This window comes from Strongylocentrotus purpuratus, unplaced genomic scaffold, assembly GCF_000002235.5.
Source record: "Strongylocentrotus purpuratus isolate Spur 01 unplaced genomic scaffold, Spur_5.0 spur5_scaffold_6, whole genome shotgun sequence".
Taxonomy (NCBI): domain Eukaryota; kingdom Metazoa; phylum Echinodermata; class Echinoidea; order Camarodonta; family Strongylocentrotidae; genus Strongylocentrotus; species Strongylocentrotus purpuratus.
The window spans coordinates 24,135,425-24,161,825 of NW_022145612.1; the positions used below are offsets into that span (position 1 = coordinate 24,135,425).

The following is a 26,401-nucleotide window of genomic DNA, read 5'->3' on the forward strand; positions in this document are numbered from 1 at the left end:
ATGATAATGCAATCACAAGCTATTTTTGCATACATAATGAGCCCCATGACCTTTGACCTTGGCCTCATGACCCCAATAATATATTCAATTCATTGGGTCTGCAAGATACATACATGACCTAAGTTTGGTAGGAATTCATCAGTTGGTTCTTGAGATAACGCTATCACAAGCTATTTTTGCATACATAATGAGCCCTGTGACATTTGACCTCTTGACCCCAAAATCTAATCAGCTCATTGGCTCCGCAAGTTACATACATGACCAAAGTTTGGTAGGAATCCATCAGTCGGTTCTTGAGATAACGCGATCACGAGAACGGGACGTACGTACGTATGTACAGACGTACGGACAACCAGAAAACATAATGCCTCCGGCTACTTCGTAACGGAGGCACAAAAACTATTGATCGGTAGGCAGGCATGGTTAAAAAATCTCGACTCCAATTTCAACCAATCAGATAAATAGATTTATTCAACATACTAAAAAGAGGTATAATAATGAGTAATATTTGTTCCAGATAGTTTTTTAAGCAACTGCATTTCACTGATGACTTAAATAAGAATTAGAACCAACAACAACAACAAATGTTAATATAGTGTCTTTGGGATAGGAGAGTTACTATAAATGTCCTTGAACACCATGTTCATCGATCGTAAGTTTGATTGGACTATGAAGTCACCAGCTGGGACATTCCTACATGCCAACCGAGAACCTGCCGATCAAAGCCACAGCTGAACAGATTGCAAGATGCAGTCTCGTCATTCCAAGCGGTACAGCATACCATTCGATGGTGACCCTAGGAATACAACAAGGAAGCAGTTCAACAGTTAATAACAAAGTTCTGACAATATAACTGAGGGATGAAGAAATTAGACCCATATTCTGAACTTGTGGCGGTTGACATTTGAGAATGTAAAAACATTAGGAAGTAAGCTTAAATAAGTTTCTTTTGTGACATTTTGATGGAATTATATACCATGGGCAAACAAATTGTTTTCTTCCGAAAAGCTCAAAAACAGCCATCATAAGAGACAAATTAAAGGAAAATGTCATGGGAATTCATGTACAGCTCAGTAGAATCAGCAGCAGCCTCAACTGTAGAAGACTTAGTTTAAAGTCATTAACAAGATATTACTAATTCTGTACTTTCATTTTTCATTTTCTCTACATCCAGACCTAGATTTCTTTGTAACCTCTAATTTCCATTCACTCTTTAGGAGAATCAGTTTCACAGAGGAATGAGTTTTGATGCTGTTGATCTCTCTCCCACAATATTTAATGACGGGCCTGTGCAACAGATGTACTGCTTGCCACACGTCAGGGCCCCGTTGCACAAAACTTAACATTGATGGTAACTACCATGGAAACCTTGATTTTGATTGGCTATTGAGCCCTGTTACCATGGTAGTTGCCATTGATGGTAAGTTTTATGCAAAAGGGCCCTGGTGGATTGTTCAGAATGGTCAATATTCTCATACTATAAACAAAATGGTTGATTTCTATTAGTTCTTACCTGTCTATTACTTCGTGGGAGTCTGCCGACTCTTACACCATTCAAGTCATACAGTCTGATGTTCCTGTTATCCTGAGGAATGGCCATTATGTTACTCGTTGGTGATACAGACAGTCTGCAAAAAAATGAGATAATAGTAAGAATCCTTACTTACAATTATGAACATTGTCATCATGAAATACCGCATCCTGGGAAGAAAAAAACGGTAGATATTTTCATGCTTGAATAACAAAAGAGTAACAAGACCCAACTTTTTTAGAAGTTGATCCTAAGCATTCGTCGCTGGATCATATGCCATACAGTCTCAATATCAAATGTTGAAACACCTCTTATAGTTGTAATCAAGAGTGGAAATTGGTTCTTCTCCCTGAAAACAACCCCATGTTTGATGTCTTAAAAACAATGTAAATTGCATTTATAATCAATCACCCCTTGATATACAGCAGTGATAAAGGGATACGATCATTGCCTGCCGAGGTCACTAAATGTGCTTCAATTGTTGGATTTGTGGTAAAGATAATGACCATTTTTCTACATTTATCTCTTTGTACTTTGCACAGACAATAGGTAATGATACCCCATGAGCAATGTAATGAATACAGCATTCAAGAACCTTTTTCAGGAATCAAATCTTAGAATCTTGATTTTATACCTGTTGACAGGAGAATCTGTTCTGATCATGGCAAGAGGTGTTCTCATGTTCTTTAAGTCCCACACCTTGACTGTCCTGTCATCTGAACCACTCACTACCTTGTCACCTGAAGCAAAGGCTGCAGAGGTCACTGAGCTGAAAACAAGGAGTAGGAAAAACAATCAATTTTACTCTTAAAAGCATTTATGATGTTGGTATTTATTTGACCCGACTGCTTGGAAAGCAATCACAAGCTTAAAATTAGCTACTAGTGGTCCTACAACTTTACGTACGATCTGTCTGAGGGACTCTGTATGTAACGATACCTTATGAAAGGGGAATGGTGCATCTAATGGGTTTAAAACCCAGGATTTCACAGAGTCTCCTTCATGAAACAATACATCTGACAGCACACTTCAAACTTTCTCATACCGCAAAGCACAAATGACCCTATAATGCAATTCTTGCCATTTGAAATAACATGCTGACAATCAATCTTACAGGACAATTTGTTACTATGCTATGTACATGAATATAATTTTTGTTTTATACATGAGCAAGAAATTCTCTTCTGCAGAGAGTTTGAGAGTATACACCATTTGCCCTTGCCAATACATCCAAACATATATATATATTTTTTTTTTTGCATGTTTACGACACCTACCAATTAACTTTCAAATCAAGCCACATCACCTTAAATTTTCATTTGTATGTCCCTATCAAAACACATAATTATATGGCATTTTTCATTTATATGTCCCTCTCAAAACAAATAATTTTATGACATTTTTCATTTATATATCAAAACACATAATTATATGACATGAACTATGATGAGCAAACTGAAATGACTCACTCTGTATGGCCCTGGAACACATTAACTGAGTGTATGCTTGGATCTCTGAAGTCCCACAGACGAAATGTTGTATCCATCGATGAGGTTACTACCATCTTCTGAGTTGGATGTGCACAGGCATGAGTTAATTCTTGATCATGCCCTGTATAAGAAGAATCATGGAAGATAGAAGGATATTATTACATGATCGATTCAGTATAAAAACTGAGAATTTAATTATCTTTGAAGAATTTAGAAGAACACTTGATGATAAACCACATTGCAACCAGGATTTATCACCTATAGAGGAATCAAAATGATTGGTTACTCATGATTGAATAATTGAACTGTAATCAGTTCATCAGCTTTGCAAGATACATACGTGACCCAAGTTTGGCGATAATACATCAATCGGTTCTTGAGATAACGCGATCACAAGCTATTTTTGCATACATATTGAGCACTGTGACCTTTGACCTTGTGACCCCAAAATCTAATCAATTCATCGGCTCTGCAAGATAAATACATGACCTAAGTTTGGCAGAAATCCATTAATCGGTTCTTGATAAAATGAAATCACGAGAACAGGACATACGGACGGATGGACGGACAACCTGGAAACATAATGCCTCTGGCTACTTCATAACGGAGGCATAAAAAGAAAGCTAGCTTAAAAGTTGGGCAACACAATTTGTTTTGTGTTTGATAAGTTTGTGTGAATAGAAATTGATGAAGGAGTGAAAAAAAGTATTAACATTGGCCAGCTAATGGCCATAATGTGTGTGTCAGTGTGTATTGCAAGAGGGCAGGGGGTAATGAAACTCATACAATGTCATCCTACCAACAACAAAAAGGATTCAACATTTCAATTTAGGCAACTAAATTTGACTTTTGGCGAAACACAATCAAACAATAGAAGAAAAGAAAAATTGTTTGGCATAATGGACAACCATATATTCAACATCAAGCTTTATAAGATGATGACGTGGATCCTAATCAAATGATTGGTTGAGAGCGTACATGTGACCAGGCATTTATTATGCCTAACACGTAATTTTGATAACGATCGGTCATTATCAAATGCTAATGACCGGTCATCAGTAAAATCATGTTATAAAACGTCATTTTATAAAACAAAGAAAACATGGTCTTATAAAATAAATATTACACATCATTTTGTTTGGGCATTAGTAAAATTACCCACACTCGGTACCTTCAGAACAGTCCAAACACCCTTGGCTATCGCCTCAGGCGTGTTAGATTGTTCCAAAAGTACCTTGTGTGGGTAATTCTTACTAATGCCCTCATTGGTGTGTATTATTTGTATAATACCAAATGATCATTCTAACCTGTTAGTGAGTGTACTACAGCTGAAGTCTCCAGGTCGTATAGGTTTGCCGTCCTATCCCACGATGCCGTGACAAGCTGTTTGCCTCCAGCAAGCCAGTCAGCTGCAATAAGAACACTAGTATGGCCTTCCAGCATCACTTGAGGTGCCTTCACGTATATGATGTTCTCACTCTCCGTGCCTGTAAGGATAAAACACATGATCTTAATTAGGTCAACCATCTGCAATAACAGCACTGGCATCACCTAGCATAGATAGATAGATAGTGGTGGTTATTTTACATGACTGTTAAGAAAGCATAAATGCTTGTTAGTAAGCAACCAGATGGCCGATGGCTTTAGATCGTCTCCGAGAGACCTGGTAATGAAGATTAATGCCTCACCAAAGGGCACTAGCGCATCGACTTGGTTTCAAACCCGGGTCACCGGATAATGAAACCACTGCTCTACCGACTGAGCTATCACGCCTCTACTTGAGGGGCCTTTACATTTAAAGTGAAACCTCCTTTAGCAACCACCTGTATAGAAAGGCCAAATGACTCGGCCACATATCCATAGAGACATTTTCTATTTCCTTTGAAGAGCATTCATCATTGAAATGTGTACTGAAAAAACCTGTGCATAAAGACAACCTGTCTATAAGAAATGCTTTACCTTTGAGCTGTCTTTCTATACAGACTTCACTGTATCATATTCTCACTCTCTAAACTTAACAGAAAAAGCAATCAGTTTTCACAAGGTCCAACAGAGATGGGGGATACATGCTCTGGTAAAAATTGCTCTGTAATGAAAAAACTACCCTAACCAAATTCTTACCCTCAATCCTGAACCAAACGCTATCCCTAACCCTGACTTTTAACCTAACCTAAAACCCTTTTGCAACCCGTAGCCTCTATATTTGATGAAATAATGCCCAGAGCGACTGTTGCCGCACTCGAGGTTGGCACACCCTAACATGAAAATGAATTTGAATATTTGTCAACAAAAATGCAATACAACCAAACAAAACCATATTTGATTGTATGCAGTTTGGTTAGATGCCATTATTTTGTGATGCAACACCGCCACATATTATTAACTCATACTCTTATTACTGGAACAAAAATTTAAAGCTTTCTACAGATATTAATTGAGTAATGACAGTTTTTTTGTTACACCAAACAGTTTATTCTTGACTGTTATCTTGTCCTTAACCATACACTCAGTGAGTTCTGCACTTAGTACAGAGTTTTGGTACTGTAAGTGCCTGAGGTAATAGATTTTTTACTCTGCATATATGGCAATGCCAATTTTACCTTGACTTATGAAATATAAGGTCAAAAGAAATAAAGAAAGGTGGGAAATTTCTTACCATCGATTTCTTCCTTATCTGAGCCATCTAGGTCATCTCCCGATGATGGACATGATTTCTGTGAACAATCAATAGATCAAATATGTAAAGAGTTTACGTGCAATGATCTTCTCGTCAGACATCCACTTTCATGATGTCATAGATCACAAACTCTGAAGTTTCAGCCTGTCTCTTATGTGCTGTAAATGTTTACTGATCTCAATTGACCAGTAATGAGTACAGGGGATGTTTCACAAATATGCTAAGTCAAACTTAACTCTAAGTTGGACTTAAATATTATGGAGAGCAATTTGTAGCCTTGAAATAAAACATATTCAAAAGCAAAAATTCAAGTATTTTAGACTTTTCATAAATTCCACATTTAGAACATGACATCTCCTTGATAATAGAAAATATGAATGATTTGAATAAAAAAAAAATTGCCTTTTAAAACGACTTTTACCAAATATTTGCAAAGATTCTAACGGCTTTCCCTAATTGTTAGGTACAACTTAGAGATAAGTTCCACTTAGGACCTTTGTGAACCCCCCCCCCCCCCAAAGTGTTGCAGGAAACCAATCTCTGGAGAGTCGAATTCAAACTCAGACTCAGTATTAATGTATTACCAAAAATTGTGTTGAGAGCAGGGAAGAACAACATTACTTATAGTGAGAGCTGGCCAATGGGAAAACCCACTCTACCATTAGAAGGCTTAAACAAGGTTATGATAATTGCAGAGTACAATAAGTTGACAAGACACTTTCAGCTGGCTGTGTCAATGCAGTTTTTTTAATATAAAGCACTGTTTGAGCAACAAGTATCAAAGCGAACCTCAGCTTTTGTCTACTTACGCTTTCAGGTTGTTGTCCTATGGTGGGAAGACTGACATTTGATTTCCAAACATGGGCTGTGTTGTCCCCAGAAGCTACAGAATGAAACAAGAATTGACTAGAATTTGAACAAGAACTGTAACTACTACTACTTTTTGCACAGCTTCTGCTGAACTTTGGAACAGACTACCTTTAAATTAAATGTCAAAAACTGTCAAACTTTAACCAATTCAAAACTGGTCTTAAGACACATTTATTCAAAATTGCTTTTGATGATGAACTGACTCTGCTCACTTTGTGTGTACCGTATTTGCCGGCGTAAAGGCCGCACCCCCAACTTTGACATTTCGTAGAGGTAAAAAAAAAAACTACAACAAAAAAAAAAAAAAAAAAAAAAAAAAAAAGAGAAAAAAAAGCGGACCAAACAAAATGATCGTAATTTTCTTGTAGAACACTCTTTTTTTTTTACAAACTATACCAAATTCATCAATATTCTTAAAAATCAACAAGAAGTTAACCTCAAAAATGATCATAATTTAGCAGATCTTCATCGACTTTTAAGCTAGTACTGTATCGTACGCAGATTTGGTATCCTACAATACCCCTTCCTCGATGTGCGGTGTAATCCGAAATAGCATTTTTCGACCTGCGCAGTTGCGTTGCGCGGCAGCTAGCTCCGTAAGTAACGGCCTGTCCCTTTGTTTACTTTTTGGCGATGCAATGGTATGGACTTAGATCTAGATCTATCGGCAGATTTTATTAGAAAAATAAGTTTTTTCGTCTTCATGTCAACTATGCAACATAAACTTGTCGGTAAGTTGTGTGGAGTTATTCTAGAATTGTCCTGTACCGTTGTCTTGTCATGCTACCGTTCCTATAGTCCCATACGTGCAAATGGACGTGATGTTTTGACCGCTGAATTTTGTTGTTGTTGCGTATACGCCGCACCCCGACTTTTTGATTTTTTCTCACCCGAAAATACTGCGGCCTTTACGCCGGAAAATACGGTATTCCATATGTATTGTAATTTGTAGATTTATTTGCACTTTCTTAGTTTGTTTTATATGTAATTGTTTATCAGTCTATTTTGTTTGTTATAGCGCTTAGAGACTTCGGTGGTAAGCGCTTTATAAGTAACGTTTTTTGTGCTTTTTTAATTGTTTTATGTACATTTTTAATTGTTTTATGTACATGTAGGTAAATCTAAGGTGTAAAAGTGTATTCAGCTGAATGGCTGAATAATGCACTTGAAAATGACTGGCAGGTTTATGAAGAACAAATGTCATTACTTAATAGGTGATAGCTAAGATAGGTAAGACTATATATTTAAGATTTCCTATCCCTCATTCTTATCTTACCTGTAAGAAGAAGTGGCTCAGATGGATGAAATCGGACTGAATTAACTGACCCAAGATGACCCAGATACTGTAGAACACAAGAATGTGTTTCTATGCACCAAAGACGAGCTGTTCGATCTAAATAAGGAGATAAATTAACCAAACATGTAAGTAACGTGATATCTGTTCAGTTTAAAGGGTAAAATATGATGATCCATTAAAGCCTGTCTGCACTAGTTTGGCCGGGGGGGGGGGGGGGGGGGGGGGGATTAGACTTCCCTGCAACGTCAATGGCAGATGGTTATCTCATCAAATCAGCTCTCAATTAACATAAGAAAAATGGGATCATGGGGGACCAACAGGCACCGATCATGCATTGTTTGCTATACAGAGGGCGCAAGTAGCTTTAAAGAGAAGGTCGAGTTCTGGGAAGAGGTGAAAAATAATTTGTGAACATTACTCATTCTTATTATGCAAGTGTGGAAGAACATCAGTTAAGACATGTTCCCTGAAAAGCATGGCTCTTCAAATGCCTTCATATTCTAAATATGCATGTAACATCGTTAAAATCGGGGGGGGGGGGGGGGGGGGCCGGCTTTTTACACGTGTTCTTGTAGTCCCATATACATCTTTCTGTGCAAGTGTTTGTAACTTTACCAAGACTTGGCCAAATTTCTTATCATTTTGATGATTCCAGAACCTTGCAATACACACAAATTCTTATATGCTAGATGATCAACCTTTTCTGGTCGGTTCCACACCGTTTCTCTCACAATGCAATCGCATGACCAGAACTCAACTTCATCTTTAACATTGTTTTAATACCTGCAGAGGCTGTAGCAAGAAGTGGGGCATCCCCTCTCGAGACACTGACCTCCCATACCCCATCGCTGTGCCCGTTATAATGATGCATCAGCTGACAACCTGTGCTGCTCGTTCCTTTGAAACTGAACACAGTCTGAAAAAAAGAAAGATTAATTCATAACATGAATGAAAGGGAATCTCTTGCATGAGTCCATGTATTGTCTATTCCCTTGCCGTTCTTCTCCTACTTAAAGGGGTAATTATTAACATGGTCTATGTGTATCATCTTTATTTAAAAGTAGTAGTTTTATCAACATGACAAAAAAAGTAAGCATTTTATCCCATAAAAAACAAGTGTGTCAATTGCAGGGTGCTCAAGACAAATACTAGGCATACATGTACATGGATCATTTAAAGTGCAAGAAACATACAAACATTCATACTGAAAGAAAACAAATTTTAAAGCCCTCAATGGTTATAATTTAAAAATGAAAATTATAAGTCTACTGTCAAACTTGCCGATCAGCCACATCGTGTGCATTTGTGTTTTATAAGTGTATTGACTATTCATGAGTGCAAATGCTGCCTATTAATTAACACATAGTGCAATGCTAGTGGCCAATACGCATTAGCATCGACTCTCTATGCTTTGCTGGAGTGCTCTACAGGTGCTTCTTTGCTGTCTGGTGAATGCCAGACAGGACTCATAATACATTTGCTATTACTGCCTTGAGGGCAGAGTTACAGTAATTACCAAGTACTGGTTTAAAAATCACACAAGCATAAAATATGGAACCTAATAAATAAAGATTTGGGAATAGGATGGAATTTGAAAAACCTCACAGTACTTGATTTGTAACTTGTTTATTTTCTTACCTTTCCACCTGCCCCTTTAGCTTTGGGCTTGAGAATGAGCTGGCTCAGCTGACTTGAAGCTAAGGGACAAAAACAAATACAACAACAACATACAGTTTAGTTCCCTGAAAAATTCTTATGGGTTCTGTTTTCAAAGCTAATGACAGATTATAAATACAAAATTAGCAAATTAAGTTTTCAAGCTGAGATCATCAAAATATTTATCATAGATGTTGTTATCCTTAGCCAGTCAACTATACAATTCTCAGTAGGTTTGTTCATCGATCTATGGCAACAAGCGATAAAAAGAGGAAATCCTATTTTCAGAGTCTCTGGAGTTGACCTTCAAACCTCCTTTCAAAGAATACTTCTTTCAATCTTTCCAATGTCTGGACAGTGTCTAAAGATCATATCCTGTGTATTTTGGGTAAACAATTTTTACAACTGAGATATTATCACTTTCATTTAACATGTCATTCAAATGAACAAGTTCATTAAAAAAATATCTCTGAGTTATGCATTGCTAAGACTGTGCCTGTCAGTCACATCTAAGATTGACATTAACAGATATCAAATTAGATGTGAACAATACAAGTGTTGTATTTTTAAACAATATCAAAAATATATACATGTATATAGATATTTTACCTTTACTCTTGACACTAAGCTTAGATGAGCTTTCTGCTCCATCAATACTTGCTCCTGCCTCACTGAAGGACTTGCCTGACTGGATTGCATCCAACTTATCCGTTAAGATCTCCACCTTTTGCTGCACTGTGTATTGGAGAGAAGGAATCACACAAAAAGGAATATTAGTAGCTTAGTACTGTGGGTATATTACTTGAGTGAAAGTACATGTATGATGTAAGTGTGAAAGCATACATATCTGGAGATGGCAAACATGTACATGTAAATGTTAAATTTGAAGGGGTGGGGATTGCTCCAAATATTCTTTTTCTGGGGGTACCCCGGGCCCAGGGAACAATGTTTATATTTTCATTTTGGGGTTGTGATTGAAATATTCAGGATTCATAAACCGGACCCATGTTAGTGTGAGAACTGCAACAACAAAAAATTGAGATTTTTAAAAGAATTGATGATTTAAAAAACATTCATAGAGACATAGACCACTTTACCAGCTAATTTTCTCAACATGTACATTCCCTAACTACTGTTTATAAATTTAAACTGTACTATCAAATGAAATAATGTCCAATGTTAATAATGAAACTCACTTTTATATCTCTACTTTTATAAAGAAAAATCATGGATCAGAAAGTGATAATTTCTAAATTAATAAATTTGACATTGAAAGTCAATCTCTAGTCCAGACTCAACTTCCCAAAACATTTAAAGGAGATTGCATGCTTACAAGTTACAACATGCATGTAACTGTTACTTTTGAGCCCTTACACTAAAAAAAACATCGCAAGTCAAAAATGTGCTTCGCTAAACTATAGTTTGCAAGAATCTTCAGTCAATTGAAGGAGGCAGACTTAAGAAGAAGAAGAAGAAGAAGAAGAAGAAGAAGAAGAAGAAGAAGAAGAAGAAGAAGAAGAAGAAGAAGAAGAAGAAGAAGAAGAAGAAGAAGAAGAAGAAGAAGAAGAAGAAGAAGAAGAAGAAGAAGAAGAAGAAGAAGAAGAAGAAGAAGAAGAAGAAGAAGAAGAAGAAGAAGAAGAAGAAGAAGAAGAAGAAGAAGAAGAAGAAGAAGAAGAAGAAGAAGAAGAAGAAGAAGAAGAAGAAGAAGAAGAAGAAGAAGAAGAAGAAGAAGAAGAAGAAGAAGAAGAAGAAGAAGAAGAAGAAGAAGAAGAAGAAGAAGAAGAAGAAGAAGAAGAAGAAGAAGAAGAAGAAGAAGAAGAAGAAGAAGAAGAAGAAGAAGAGAAGAAGAAGAAGAAGAAGAAGAAGAAGAAGAAGAAGAAGAAACTAGAGACGAGTGAAGAAGGTGGCAACTTACATCCAATATTTTCTTCATACATTCCTTCAAGCTCCCTCTCAATTTGTCTGAAGAGTTTCCAGATTTTAGAACGCATCTCTGGAGGTAGAATGCTCTCCTCTTCGGCCATTCTGGGAGTACGCATGTCTGCTTCTTGTAGCCTGCTGCTGCGTATTGATAAACGCTGCTTTGTTCCCTTCTTCAGATTCCCCTCCATCGGCATCGTTGCATAAATAATTATACGTTGGGGAAAGAGTTGCTCAGCTCGATTCTAAATGATAAATCCAAGATTCTGAAAGAAAAGTGAAAACAATGACAGTTGACCATCTTTCACGGACACATATTGAAAAGGGTCTGTAAGCTTAAATTCTCATACAAATATGAGACAGAAATAACAATCTGGTATTACAAATAGATCTATTCTTCTTCCAGTAGACCCTAGATCTAAAGTCCTGCTTCAAGTTCAAGGTGATGAAGATAAACACAGGAATTATGGCAGCAATTATTTTATACAAAAAAGACTTGGTTTATGTACTTAAAGCTTAAGTTAGAACTTTAGATCAGTATCAGTAGATCCATATTTACAAACAATTACATCGGGTCATACGTTAATTCATGTTTGTTAATGTGTTAATGCGCATAGCCATGATCTCTGGCAAGCCTATTAAACTCCAGTCCAGGAAGCCTGCGTCGAACGTCGACGCCGCATCTGTTGACTTGTGTCAAAACAACATAAAAACTCAGTGTTTAGGTCCTGCTTCGGCAATCCTATACTTTAGTGTGTTTTATTATTTTGGGTTTCTAACTTCAGTTAATAACAGCTCTTCGTGCATATCATAGGGTTAGGGTTAGGGTTAGGGTTAGGGTTAGGGTTAGGGTTAGGGTAGGGTTAGGGTTAGGGTAGGGTTAGGGTTAGGGTTAGGGTTAGGGTAGGGTTAGGGTAGGGTTAGGTTTAGGGTTAGGTTTAGGTATAGGGTTAGGTTTAGGGTTAGGGTTAGGTTTAGGGTTAAACTGAAGTTAGAAACCCAAAATAATAAAACACACTAAAGTATAGGATTGCCCCTGCTTCTAATTATTCTAGCTAGCCGAATTAAGACCACTAGATCTAGGCTAGTATCACTATGAACATGACACTGACAGACAATGAAAGCGGACAAAATATACAGTTCCTCAGGTAGACAAAGGAACATCCCTTCACTGCTATTATGTAAAAATGTGTAGAACAGGTGAATATGCATGTGACACCTGTTCTACACATTTTTACATAATAGCAGTGAAGGGATGTCCCTTTGTCTACCTGAGGAACTGTATATTTTGTCCGCTTTCATTGTCTGTCATGTTCATAGTGTATACTTATAGGAGCTGGAGTGGAGCTTAACCAGGATCAGGAGCGGGTCGCTGCACCATGTACGCTGGTCGTCGACGTCCGGCCGATCCAAAGCTGAAAGGCTAGCGGTCGTTCCGATCCGTACTATTTTGTTGATACATGTAGTGTTGATGATAAAGCTTTACCGTAGGCCTACCATAGAGATATATACTACTAAACACTTAAGTATATATCTCTATGAGGCCTACTCAACCCGCCTTCGTACAGCTAGCTACACTCACCGTACCGGTACAGAAACTACGCGGGCTCCGGACTCGTACTCCCATGGAGCATCAAATACACAGCGAGAATCCCAGTCTTTCCCAGACAGCTCGTCCTCGGATATCTCAGCCTCGCACTTATTCGATCAGCATGCAAAATCTAAATAAATTAGAATGCTAAATGCGAAATCATGTGACAGAGGAATCTCTGGGCGGAAGGTAGTGGGGGGGGGGGGGGGGGGCAGTGGAGGATCCAGGGGGGGGGGTTGGGTTCCATCCTGGGGAAAAACAGGTAAAAACATGTTAATGTTACCGTTATTTGGAGACGGTGCTCAAGGGGGGGGGGGGGTGCGATTTTTAAATTTTCAAGGAAAAACACAAATTAGTGCTCCCTACCCCCCCCCCCCACCCCCGCTTATTTACCGGCTGGCTGAGTTGACGCTAAATATTTCCAGAAAAAATTGGCGGAAGGTAGTGGGGGGGGGGGCAGTGGCGGATCCAGGGGGTTGGGCTCCAACCCTGGGGAAAAAACCGGTAAAAACATGTTAATGTTACCATTATTTGGAGACGGTGCTCAAGAGGGAGGGGGGGGGGGGCGATTTTTAAATTTTCGAGGGAAACAAAATTAGTGCTCCCCCCGAAAAAGTACCTCTTACCTCTTAACTTTTTTTGTAGCCTTTGTAATACTTTATGGGATATATGGATACATTTATACATTATGACAAATGCAAGAAAAATGCGTTATATACCTAACTTCTAATGAATTATATTAAATATTGATGAATGGTGACTCATTCATATCCCCCCTGAATGATCGACGCGTGCCCCTTTTCCTTTCTAATAAGTACCATATTTCCTTCGGATAAGTGCCCCTTTTCCTTTTACATGAGCCCCTCCCCCTTTTCAAAATGCCCATTTTAACATCTGATAAATGCCCCTATCAAAATCTGATTGGTGCCTTCTCCTCCAAATTTCCATTCTCACGATTACCACTTTTCATTTCTGTTGAGTGTGGGTCCCTTTTCAGGTGCACCTCTGAAGGCTCTGATAATTGACCTTTTTACTTTGACACGAGCACCTTTTCTTTTCTAATAACTTTCTTTTCCCCTTTTGATAAGTGCCTACTTTTGCTTTCTCCATAACATGCATCCCTAATTCAAGGCGACTTAGAGCCCCCTTTTCTTTAATTTTTCCTAGAGCTCGCTCGCATTTATAGATGTTATATTTATGTTACTTATAAAGATTGTGCTTTATACTCATCATTTTTTTTGGGGGGGGGGGGGTGTCTTCTTTATAAGATTTCATTTTTGCACTGGGACCTCACAAATCTTTAAATTTTTGCTCGCTCTCTCGAATATTAATATTCAGACCATCACACCTAACTGCAAAATATGTAGCTTAACTAAGCAGTATCGTGTACTACGTAAAAAAAGAAACAAATTTAATATTGAAATCATCCCTGGTAGTGTAAAATAAAGGTCACCTTACCACCCCCCCCCCCCCCACAACGGAACGAAATTTTGATCGGTCAAATGTTCAAATTTTCGGGGAAATTTTTTTTTTTTTAAGTGTGCTCTTACCCCCCCCCCCCCTCTCCCGCTTATTCAGCAGCTGACTGAGTCGTTGCGAAATTTTTCATCAAATCCTGGACAACAACAAAATGTGCTCTTACCCACCCCAACCCCAACCCCCCACCCCCGAACAGGCGTTGATGAGTATTACCATAGAAGCAGAAGTAGAAATATAGAGAAACGTTGAGGTGATTCAGATTTCTCTGACAAGAAAAAAAAAGGTTATGACCCATGTTTTATTTTTTATTGGGGGAGGCACATTTAACGACCCTACTCCTAGAGTTTGATGCCCATGCCCATTTAATTCCTAAGAAAGAAATCTTGATCTCGATCCAAATAAACACGAGGAGGCGATAATGAGTACCCCTCCCCTAGCTCCCTAACGCTCGGTCTTGACACCATGCACATTGCATGCTCAATTCTGTTAGGCCGAGTTGTTTGGGTACCTAGTTGGCATATCGTGTAAGTGACGTTGGCTGAGCTGGAACGCCAAATTAATTTTCCTCCGTTTCAATTTGCATTGCCCGTGATTACGGTATTTATACAGACTTTCTTTCTTTAAAAAATTGTTTAATTTGTTTATACATTGTATACGTTTTATCAGTTGGAATTTCTTATAATATCTCTCTACCGTCGCGTTCTTATTAACGTTAGAGTTATGTTTAATTTTCTGGAATGTAAAGTCTAAGGATGTCTGTATTGTAGGCGTAGTGTAGACGTGGATCTAGATCTAGTGCTAATGTTGTGTGTGTATGACTGTGTACGTTGTGTGTGTATATGCGTGTCCAATTTCGAGTGTATTGTGTAATGGACAGTAGATTTAGGTCTAGTCTCTAGATTTAATTAAATGAATAGAATGATATCAGTGACTTTTAGTGACATGATTAAATAATACTTATTAATAGTAAAGCTCTGTTGAGTTTTGTTTGCCACCACTTCTTATGCCATGACGATCATGATGGCATGAATGTGAACACGAAAAGAGCGAGAAAACTTGTATGATACGGAAGTTTTACTTTTAACAGGATCGGCTCTCGGCTCAGTCTCACTTCCGTACACTGCACTGATGCTGATGACTGGTGTGAATGTGATGATGGGGGTAGTGACTGCACTGTCACTGTGTCTCACTGTGCGAATGAATTGACAATCGTGATATTGTTGTTTACCGTGGTTGGGTTTTTTTTCTTTTATTTCTGCAATGTAATGCATGAGATGTCACTGTTCCATAACCTAATTATTTGATGAATTGCATTGTTTTTATTGTTTTTGTTATTCATGGAACAATGACATGTTTTGTCTTATTTAAAGCACTGGCAAACAAGGGCACAATCTTCATCTATCCCTTACCATTCCTATCTCTTCAATAAAGCAAACGGTTACAAACCACTTATGATAATACATTTTCTCAAGAGTGTTCACCCACAATTTTCCAGTCTTCTTCAGTATGCGATTATCTGACCATCCTGAATTTGGAAGAGCATGGCAGGCAGTGACAGTCAGACAGGGTACTGCCAGTAGTTGAAGATTTCCATATTCTGAGTTTCCCAAAAGTGACATAAGTACCAGGGAAACTAACTAGAGTACTAGACCTGTGATAAAGAATTACACTGTACTTGTGATGATATTTTCAAATGGAATTTTAGATTTGAGGTTGTTTGTGTATCATCTATGAGCTAATGAGCTTAGGACCTATCTTCAATTTAATGACTAACAAGATAACTAAGTACTTCTCCAAGAACAATGTCAATAGCACTTTTGACAATATATCAATTGTCCAGGGATAACTTGGGTGTACCGTACAGCCTATGAAATGTTATTATTTCTTTAGCAAATAGGCCCTTTTGAAATGTAAATGTTCTAATTTACAAATTTTTGTTCTTTTTTTAATTTTTCCAGGATAAACGGATCAAGAGGAATTCAAGTCAAGACAGTTGAAATCAACTTCCACAATGAGTAACGTGCAGCCACCCCCAAAAATAGTGCTCAAAAGCACGACCAAACTTACTCTAAATGATCGGTGAGGAGAGAAAGACTTGCTGAAGAAAGCAAGCAATTGTTCAGAAATGCCACTCCTGTATACAAGATATACAGAGATGAAGAATGATAGAAGTGGTTAAGAAACAGAAATGATGGAAGAAATGCATTGCTCCAAGAAGGAGCTAGATAATTGATGCAATTTATATTTACCTATAGGCCTGCAAATATTGAAAATTTGAAACAAATTGAAATGGAGGTAAAGAGAAAGGATGAAGAGTTTAAAAACTCATAATTTAGAATTGAAATTAAGGCCTGATATAGGTAAAAGTTTCTTCACCACTGAATGATTATGGCTGCCATTAAACCAATGTTCACACCTCTTGTTTAATGTTTTCGATAATGCTAAACCTTGATTTCTTGAAGAAAGAAAACTAAAAAGACTTGTCTATGAGGATTGGTTGTGAGACACGTCCACAACAATTCCATTTGGATTCAATGTGACACATTTCTGAACTTTCAAATACTAGTAGAATGGGAGGTGTATATCAGAACAAGGCAGTTCTGTGAATCTTTCTATCATTCTGTGGGCTTTTGTAGCTCATAATATTGTTGATTCATGGCAGCAAAACTGACCGATGAAAATCACAATATCCTTTTTAATATTAATTAAAAAGAAAAGGTGGCATCTCTTCTCTGAACAAGTGAGATACATGTATGAAGTAAACTTGTATGTTGAAGAGTGGCAAATGATTTGGACAAGTGTTTTGAATACATGTCAGTGTTACTGTACGATGTGATTCATATCGCTTGGAGTTCCATACATGTGCATGTCATTGAATTCCTTGTGCAAAGTCAATTATACTCAAGCCCTGCACACTAAACATGAAGTGATTATTAAATACATACCAGTTAAACTGGTGATGTGATTCATTATCACTTGTATGTGTGCAAAATTATTTTGATGAATACACAGAAAATTAAGTGTTATCAACTTCTGTCTCTGCCCACCAATTTACCATGGCAAATTAAATCTTGAGTATGTACCAGTGAAACTCGGGAGTTGAATTAGTAACAAGAGTGCAAATCTCTTAACAATTCAGACTTAAATCAAATATGATGAATGGATTATGCAAACCTCTTTTCTTCATCAAATAAGCATGAGGGCCAGTGAGATGTTGAATACATACCATATCTATGAGGATTGGTTGTGAGACACGTCCACAACAATTCCATTTGGATTCAATGTGACACATTTCTGAACTTTCAAATACTAGTAGAATGGGAGGTGTATATCAGAACAAGGCAGTTCTGTGAATCTTTCTATCATTCTGTGGGCTTTTGTAGCTCATAATATTGTTGATTCATGGCAGCAAAACTGACCGATGAAAATCACAATATCCTTTTTAATATTAATTAAAAAGAAAAGGTGGCATCTCTTCTCTGAACAAGTGAGATACATGTATGAAGTAAACTTGTATGTTGAAGAGTGGCAAATGATTTGGACAAGTGTTTTGAATACATGTCAGTGTTACTGTACGATGTGATTCATATCGCTTGGAGTTCCATACATGTGCATGTCATTGAATTCCTTGTGCAAAGTCAATTATACTCAAGCCCTGCACACTAAACATGAAGTGATTATTAAATACATACCAGTTAAACTGGTGATGTGATTCATTATCACTTGTATGTGTGCAAAATTATTTTGATGAATACACAGAAAATTAAGTGTTATCAACTTCTGTCTCTGCCCACCAATTTACCATGGCAAATTAAATCTTGAGTATGTACCAGTGAAACTCGGGAGTTGAATTAGTAACAAGAGTGCAAATCTCTTAACAATTCAGACTTAAATCAAATATGATGAATGGATTATGCAAACCTCTTTTCTTCATCAAATAAGCATGAGGGCCAGTGAGATGTTGAATACATACCAGTGACACTGTGTGATGTGATTCATGCTCAATCGAACATGCAAAATTCTCATGCAGAAGTCAAATACGATCAATTGATAGATCTACAAAGCCCTCCAATATTAAAAAAATGAGAGCAAATGAGCTGTGATTCAATACATACCAGAGAAACTGGTGATGTATTTCTTTTCTATTACTAACTTTGCAAAAGTAAAGTAATGTAAACCTCTTCACATGACCTTTGAAAAGAAACAAAGTGATATTTGACAACATACCAGTAAAACTGGTGATATTGTTCATAATTTAGGCAAATCTCTATAAATCATGCAATATTGAAGTGCCATCAACCTCTTCATATCTTACAACATCACATACTCCCAAGAACAAATTGATGTTGGGATACATACCAGTAAAACTGGTGATGTCTTTCTCTTTTACCAACACTTACTCAACACTAAAGCAATGGAAACCTCTGCATATGTCCTTGAATGAGAATTGAAATGAAATATTACTACATACCAGTAAAACTGTGTTTTCCAATATCACACATGGATATTCTAAATTGATATGGAATACATACCAGTGAATCTGGTGATGTAATAGATATTGTCATAATTAAGAGAGGAGTTCCAGTGCTCCAATGACATCTTGGGCTCTGAGATTCTAGTTGTAATGTGCATCTTGACATACTGTTTCCCTGATGGGCTGTTTAGTTTATTGCTTTTTTTTAATGATGAAAGAAATAATATAATTACAAGGAAAAATTGTGGTGCTAAGAAAGCTCATTGGGAACAAAAGAGAGAAAATGACAAAAGCAGAGGTTTGTGAAATTAAAAAAGATGAAAACACATTGCGCAAGATGAGGCATTAGATCAATATTGCATGATGGATATTGAATGCCTAGAACATAGGCTTGACTTGCACAAGTGAAGAAATTGATAAATACTGACAAATGCACATGAGTTGGTTCACACATGTGGTGATACATGTGATGATCTGGCCATCACACTCAATTTCCACCTCCCCCCTTCATCCGAATCGACACCTTCGACGATACGGGACACAGGTTTACCAAGATGATCAAGGCAGCGCCGGTATCTCCAACAGCAAGGAAAGCTGGTGCAAGGCAAGATACTCAAGTTTCTCAGGCCAATCGTCGACTTGCCCAGCAGATGCAGAATAGACCCTCTGTTAGGGCAGCATTAGGCATGCAGGCACCTCAGCAGAATCAGCCTCGGCCTCAGGTATGCTGGCAACCTCAGCACTTTTATACTTGGTCAGATTTGTTTCATGCACAGAGATAAGAATATACTTCAAAAGGCTTTATTTTGTTTGGTTGATTTTTGTTGTTGATGGCAATAGTGACAGAAGCAATCTGCTTTTTGGGAACTAAAAAATACCACTAACTGATTACCTACTACATTCTGAGTGGTCAAAAGGCATTAGTGTTAGCATTCAAGTTTGCTATGGGTTCTTGTTCCTGGAGAAGATGGTTTAAATGAAAAGATTGTTGCTTGAATCTTTGCTTCTACATATTATCCATTTCAATATGTGGCAAGGCAAAGAAACTAAAATGACTTGTGTAGCAATTTGGGTTCCATCTGCTACATCTCAATTATTACAACATATCTAAATGTTGTGTTTTTGTATGAAATAATACCGCCAGGATTTTTTTCTTTTCTTCAAACAGATATAAAACAAAAACACAAATTGTTGGGACCTACCAAATAATTGGTAACAGAATCTGATAAATGATGCTATCACTGTTCGCACAGGTCAAAAGATTTCACCCAAAATCATAAATTTATAATTTTCCCTACACCTTTATTTGGATACCTACAGCATCAGCAGCAGCAGCAGCAACAGATGCCAAAGCAGAGTGTACAAGCCAGACTGGGTGCTGCCACCCAAGGACAGAGCATACAGCAACGCCTGGGCAACATGCGGGGAAGGGGCGCTGGTATGAGAGGGAGGGGGGCTATGAGGGGGAGGGGGGCTGGAAGGGGTGGTATGATGCAAAGAAATAATGCACAGGTGGGTATGGAAAACATGGGTGGTATGGGTATGCCCAGAGGGAGGGGTAGAGGAAGGGGCATGATGATGAGCAGGGGAGGTATGATGGGGCCAAGGCAAGGGCTTAGGAGACCCATGGGACGAGGGATGATGGCTAAGCAAGGACAGAGGGGCATGAGGGGGGGTAGATACATGGTCCGGGGGCGAGGAGGGGCGATGGCAGCAGCGGGTGGACGAGGCGGAGGGATGGCTCGTGGAGCAGGCAGAGGGATGACGAGAGGAGGTATGCAGAGAGGGGGAATGCAGAGAGGAGGGATGACAAGAGGAGGCATGGCGAGAGGGGGAATGACCAGAGGTATATACATATATTTTTTAAAAATATTTTTAAAATAAATATTTGATTGTTTATTAAATTTTCAATCATATAAAAGTTACATATTTACAAGTCATTGAGGTTTTTTTCTTACTCGGTGCTGTAGCTTGTGGAATCAGAAACTTATTTGACAATGTTTTCTATTTTCCAGGATATTGCACTGTTTTAATAAATACATTTTTAAAATCAATACACCCCTTGACGATAAAGGCCGCCATTTTAATTTGCGAGTAAACATTGCATCATCAATGTTTTCAGACGTGCATGGATTGTAGCGTCACTACCTGCGCTTCGTGTCACACCATTTCGACACGTGTGCTTAGCATGCTGCATAAAATAAAAGTTACTTGCAATTTAAAATGGCGCCAATGTCAACGCATGCGCAAAAGCGTAAAAGGGTGTATTGAAATAAATGTACTATTAGATACAAATGAATGTAATATAGTGAACCAAATACGACTCTATCAGTTGCTTTGTAAATGCAATCTCTCTAAAGTATGATATTAACATGATTTTGTTAGCAGGTTCAAATACATGTATAAATAATGTTAAAGGATAAATCAAATGCTTACAGATAAACATTGATTTGTCACCAACAACAGGGGATGATACATGCAATTCAAGGACATTATGTAAACAGTAAAATGTACCGGTAACCACTGATTATATACTGTTCACAGTTGATAATCACAGAAAATATTCTTACCATGATCCTGATGTTTTATTGGCTGAATCATAGCAACTAAGATTTTTCCCCATACATGTATCCAGTATTGCCTTTGATGGGCCAAAGTGCAGTAACCTTAGTGCTTTTTAGTTGACTATTTCTCTCTCTCTCTCTCTCTCTCTCTCTCTTGTAGGAGCCATGAGACAGCAGCGAGGACGAGGAGCCATGACAGGAAGAGGCGCCGCGGCAGGAAGAGGTCGCCAGGCACGAGGGCGTGGCATGAGGGCACGTGGTGGTGGTAGGGGAGCCCAGAGGGGGCGTGGTGCTGGTGCCCCTAACCCCACGATGACCAGAGAACAGCTGGACAATCAACTGGACGCTTACATGTCGAAGACCAAAAACAGTCTGGATGCTGAGCTAGATGCATACATGGCTGACTCCTAGGGCCTGCTGCATTGTTTTGTTTTTGCTTTGAAATATGTACTCTTTTTCTAAGTCACTAGATGTCAAGGGGCATAGAAGATCTTCAAGAAATCCTGTATATAGTTCTTTTTATATGCACTGATTTAGGGAAGAAGAAATCAATATTCTGTTACCTGTTGTGGGATTATGTAACATTCAGGATTTTTAGAAATATATGTACGATTCGATTGGGAGTAAAAATATGATTTGTTTTTAAAAGAAGAGACCCTATTTCACTTTCCCTTTGGAGAATTGCAGATTTACAATATTAAATGAAAGTCTCTTTATTATTATATACTCTGTTCCCAAAGCCTTCAGCTCTGTATGTAGATTGTATCTTTTTAATACAGGGCCCTTGGACAGGCCAAGGAAAAAGAATCATTTTCAAACTGAAAACAGATACTAGGCTTGAACTGTACACATTTTATTGATACATGTATTTTTTAAAGAAAAATAGTTTTTACTTCTCGATTATCAACATTAAAGAGGACAACAAAATAATAATTAGATACTTTAACTGGTCATCAGTTTATAGTGCCCAAGAAAGTGATGCCTGTTTGTCAACTAAGTCCACTCAAATGAGTTAAGAACAAGTTTGCTAAGTCTTGTTGAATTCTGGTGCATTTTGAAGATGCAATTACATATACTAAACAGAGTTTTTGTTTTAAGAGCCACTGCATTGGTACAAGAAAGAAGTTGCAAGTATTCTTTTTACATATGTCCTATCCATCTCTTCTTTTTTTAGCAAAAAAAGGCGAACTATCTCACCACAATCTTCCACAGCATCTTGTATTGAAATTGTAATGTTGTATCTACTCAATAGAAGTTTTGCTGAAAATGTTTGAAACTGCCATATGAAAGGTTGAAATCATGTACATCATGTAATGCGCATTCATTTGCTATTGTATTTGTAGACAATATAAAATCTCTACATAAGGCCCAACCTCATTTTGGTCCGCAGTTTATGTTAATTGCTTTAAGTTTTGTGAGATGAATGAATGCATACCAGTAACTGTACATATAACTTCAATCCCAATCTCACCACGTATGGCAAATATTTCCCTGATTTGTCTGTAATATAACATTTAATCATCTAATTACACTACAAGATTGATATGTTTAGAAAGTGTTATGAAGCGATCTCAAGCATGTGAACGAATTATAGAATAAAAAGAGACCTTGAAATGGTAAGCTACAGTAAAACCAGGAAAACAAACATATTTTTCTTGTATTCTAAGACTACACGGTTGCAGATAAATTCTGGATCTTTTAGAGTTTAGGCTACCATAATAGCCTTTGTTAATCATTGCAGCTGGTAAATAAGAATATTGTCAACATGAATGCAGTATTCTATTTGAGTTCATTCATTTCCAAACACAAAATAAAACACTATATCATGTTGACATGTGCAGGGCATTTTTGATAATCGTTTTAAACGAACTTACAATCAATTAATGTACAACATGACTTGGATCACAAAGAACTAACGGTTACGTCAAATTTTTCCATAATGTACGAGCAATTGCATAATTTGATTTTTTTTTTAAATTACCAAACACCTGAACAAAACAAATCAAGAATTACCTACATAAGTCAAAATTTTATAAATGCTCTAAGGCGAACCTGTTCCATAATTAGAGGAAGAAGGGTAACAAAAATCAGGGAAATGAATCGTAGGGGGCTATGTTAGTAGTGTATCCTATATTTTGAAATGACATGACAGTGTTGGGACCTCCACCCCCAAGCTTAAGATATTCCCTTGCCTTATAAATTGTGAAATGTATGTTAATTTAAAATTCCACATCATCCAATTGTTTTGTATTCCAGGTACTTGTCTTATAAAGAGTTCCAATTTGGATAAATCACAAGTGCTGTAATCAATCACAACTTTGCAGTCTTCTATCTCTAATGTACATCGTTCAGTTGAAATCAACTCTTTATAAGACGGGGCCCCCAGGACTGTGTATATGTTATCATTTTCTTTGTATTTATTTATGAACTTATACATGTCCTTTTTACATTGTTTAGATTGAAAAGAATTATGGTGTTGCTTGTTGTGTGAGTTCATGATTATACCATAGTGCTTCTTTCAGGCATTCATTCAGAAATATGTAGCAAAAAGATTTCATAGTACATGGTGTAGACAACCAGCGCACATTTTTTTAACAGTTGGATGTAACCATTTTTACATTTGTTTTGAACCTCCATTATCAGACTTTTTGATGCATTTGTATAATGGCATACTAGGACAAGTATATGCAGAGGCGTTGCTGAACGTGCCAAGTGAATATCTGATCAAATTTGGGGGGGGGGGGGGGTGTGAATGGGGAAGATTTTGTTAATAAGATTATATAAGCTTGCTGACATTAGTTACAGTTTGACCACTTGCAAGTCGTAAGATTCAAAATCTTGCGGACATATGCAACACCTCTGCATATACTTGTTCATTTGCATACTTATCAAAGTGTGATGTACATTGTGCTTTGTGTTTTGATAATAAAATGCTATTCAATAATACACTTCTTTGTAAGTTCATTTGGAGTCATTTGCATGTCAGATTCATTTAATAGACTATAATATCATGAACTTAGTACTTTTCATACAGGAATTTTAAAACTAATATTTTTAGGCAATCCTGTGAAATGTGTCCCACACAAGATGTATTTTATCCATAAATAATTTTTTTGAAAATGAAAAACCTCTTGTCGCCATCAATGACTATAGGTACTGTGCTGATACCATAACTTGTAAAAAAAAAAAAAAACATCAGTCAAAGTTCATATCACAAGAGTTGTCATTATTGGATGGAGAAAAAAATGGATAGATGACCTATGTCAAACAAGACACATCTCACAGTATTGCCCGTTTGTTGTAATGTTAGATGCTATTTTCTTCAGTTTCAAAAACAACAAATAAAGATTAGATATACATGTACTTATATGAAATATTGGGTTTCAATTCAATTCTTGCTTTTTCATAAATAGCTAAAGTAAAACAACCAGGGCCCAGCATGATATTGTAGAATCAATGCCAAGGAATCTATGAGTGTTTTGTATTGCACTTGAGACTTTTTAGATAACATGACGAAATGAGAATAGTTTTTTTATTGGAAACATTTGAACTTTACAATGTAGAAATCTGAGCTAAATTTATTTTTGCTAAGTTATTATAAATCGGCATTAACACCCCTCCCTCCTTCATCTATAAAGAAATAATAGAAACTTGTTTTTCATGCATAATACATTAGAGACATATTGAAGAAACTAATGTATACCTAATTAGGAAAATATGTTGTTGCACCAAAAGTAAGGCCATGAAACATTGTACATGTCATCAATAGGCCATTTTCGTAATGTAACCAAATTTAATGCATTTTTTGTGAAGTGCCTCAATACAAGTTATTTCATTCACCTGATAAGAATAATAGTATTTCAATAGTCAGAATGCAAACTGCATATATTAAGTATTGCTAGTTAGGTCAAGCCATAATGTTTGTCCAACCTGGCAACAACTAATGTATGCAGTTCGGATTCTGCCTTTTGAAATACTATTATTCTTTTCAGGTGAATGAAATAATATGTATTGAGGCACTTCACAAAGACTGATGCATTAAATTTGGTTACATTACGAAAATGGCCTATTCAAATGCACACTGAAATTACTTTGCAGCTTATATACCACATCATCTTCTGCTTACCAGTGTCATTGATAATTCAAAGTGTTTTCTTATAGTTTTGTTATATTATTCAATGTAAATGTGTCTACAGGGTCATATATTAAATACATATATTTGTATGCCAGTACAGTGGAACCTCGTTATATCGGGGTAAACAAAATATATACATATAAAAAGCTCTTTATATCGAAGCTCTTTATAATGAGGTTCCTTTATATTTCTATACTCGCATATCTGAAAAAGACAAAAATCAAAGCAAAAGTAGTAATCCTTTTGGGAAGTAACATAAACTTGGTCTGTAAATAAATCTACACTCTTAAACTTAAAAATTGTAAAGTACAGATTGATACTCACTTCAGGCAATAAAAACACATATTTTTACTCCCAATAATTATTAAAGAACATACATGTATATACATATTCAAATTTCAATTTATTGGTCCAAAAGGAAATTGGTTGTGTTTACATGCATTATTCACAGAGAAAAATAAATTTACATGTGACATGATACATACAACATAAAACCAGTATATAGAGATAATAAACATAAAGAACGTTAACATTCACATTATATAGATAGTTTCTCTAAATTTACAAATATTCCATGTTTGTTCATATATCCAGAGTAATTACCAACACAATATAACATTGTAATTATTACTATTATTACTATTTTTGTTTTATTATTATTAGTTTGACTCTATCATTATAATACAACATTGTTATTAGGCAAACAATAAACCACAA

The 26,401-nt window shown here is 36.9% G+C and overlaps 2 protein-coding genes across 4 annotated transcripts; one reads left to right on the forward strand and one right to left on the reverse strand.

Annotated features, from left to right (window-relative positions):
• Positions 1-303: 303 nt before the first annotated feature.
• Positions 304-13,072, reverse strand: LOC115919390 (WD repeat-containing protein 37-like). Of its 3 annotated transcripts, none has more exons than XM_030973045.1 (13): positions 13,029-13,072; positions 11,437-11,707; positions 10,131-10,256; positions 9,504-9,562; positions 8,649-8,781; positions 7,845-7,961; positions 6,508-6,581; positions 5,678-5,735; positions 4,329-4,508; positions 3,001-3,142; positions 2,166-2,300; positions 1,514-1,628; positions 304-796 (listed from the first exon to the last, which is right to left on the reverse strand). In XM_030973045.1, exons 2-13 carry the CDS (start codon positions 11,636-11,638, stop codon positions 668-670), a joined length of 1,470 nt encoding a protein of 489 aa, XP_030828905.1. In that variant the 5' UTR covers positions 11,639-11,707; positions 13,029-13,072; the 3' UTR covers positions 304-667. The 3 variants fall into 3 exon arrangements, with proteins under 3 accessions (XP_030828905.1, XP_030828904.1, XP_030828903.1); XM_030973044.1 differs by lacking the exon at positions 13,029-13,072 and adding an exon at positions 12,795-12,933; XM_030973043.1 differs by lacking the exon at positions 13,029-13,072 and adding an exon at positions 12,769-12,933.
• A 1,908-nt stretch (positions 13,073-14,980) lies between these two features.
• On the forward strand, positions 14,981-24,497 carry LOC583887 (chromatin target of PRMT1 protein). Its single transcript, XM_783776.5, has 5 exons — positions 14,981-15,108; positions 16,470-16,590; positions 19,530-19,707; positions 20,306-20,831; positions 21,710-24,497. The coding sequence occupies exons 2-5, from the start codon at positions 16,523-16,525 to the stop codon at positions 21,958-21,960; spliced, it is 1,023 nt and encodes a 340-aa protein (XP_788869.4). The 5' UTR covers positions 14,981-15,108; positions 16,470-16,522; the 3' UTR covers positions 21,961-24,497.
• The last annotated feature ends 1,904 nt before the right edge of the window (positions 24,498-26,401 follow it).

What these genes read in the sequence shown, in the direction of transcription:
- LOC583887 (XM_783776.5), top strand. Translation starts at nt 16,523, where the DNA reads ATGAGTAACGTGCAGCCACCCCCAAAAATAGTGCTCAAAAGCACGACC. An exon ending in AAACTTACTCTAAATGATCG is followed by an intron (nt 16,591 to 19,529) that starts GTGAGGAGAGAA and finishes TACGGGACACAG; the next exon opens with GTTTACCAAGATGATCAAGG. An exon ending in AGAATCAGCCTCGGCCTCAG is followed by an intron (nt 19,708 to 20,305) that starts GTATGCTGGCAA and finishes GGATACCTACAG; the next exon opens with CATCAGCAGCAGCAGCAGCA.
- LOC115919390 (XM_030973045.1), bottom strand. Translation starts at nt 11,638, where the DNA reads ATGCCGATGGAGGGGAATCTGAAGAAGGGAACAAAGCAGCGTTTATCA. An exon ending in TCTTGCTACAGCCTCTGCAG is followed by an intron (nt 7,962 to 8,648) that starts GTATTAAAACAA and finishes CTCCTTATTTAG; the next exon opens with ATCGAACAGCTCGTCTTTGG. An exon ending in TGAGCCACTTCTTCTTACAG is followed by an intron (nt 6,582 to 7,844) that starts GTAAGATAAGAA and finishes TTCATTCTGTAG; the next exon opens with CTTCTGGGGACAACACAGCC.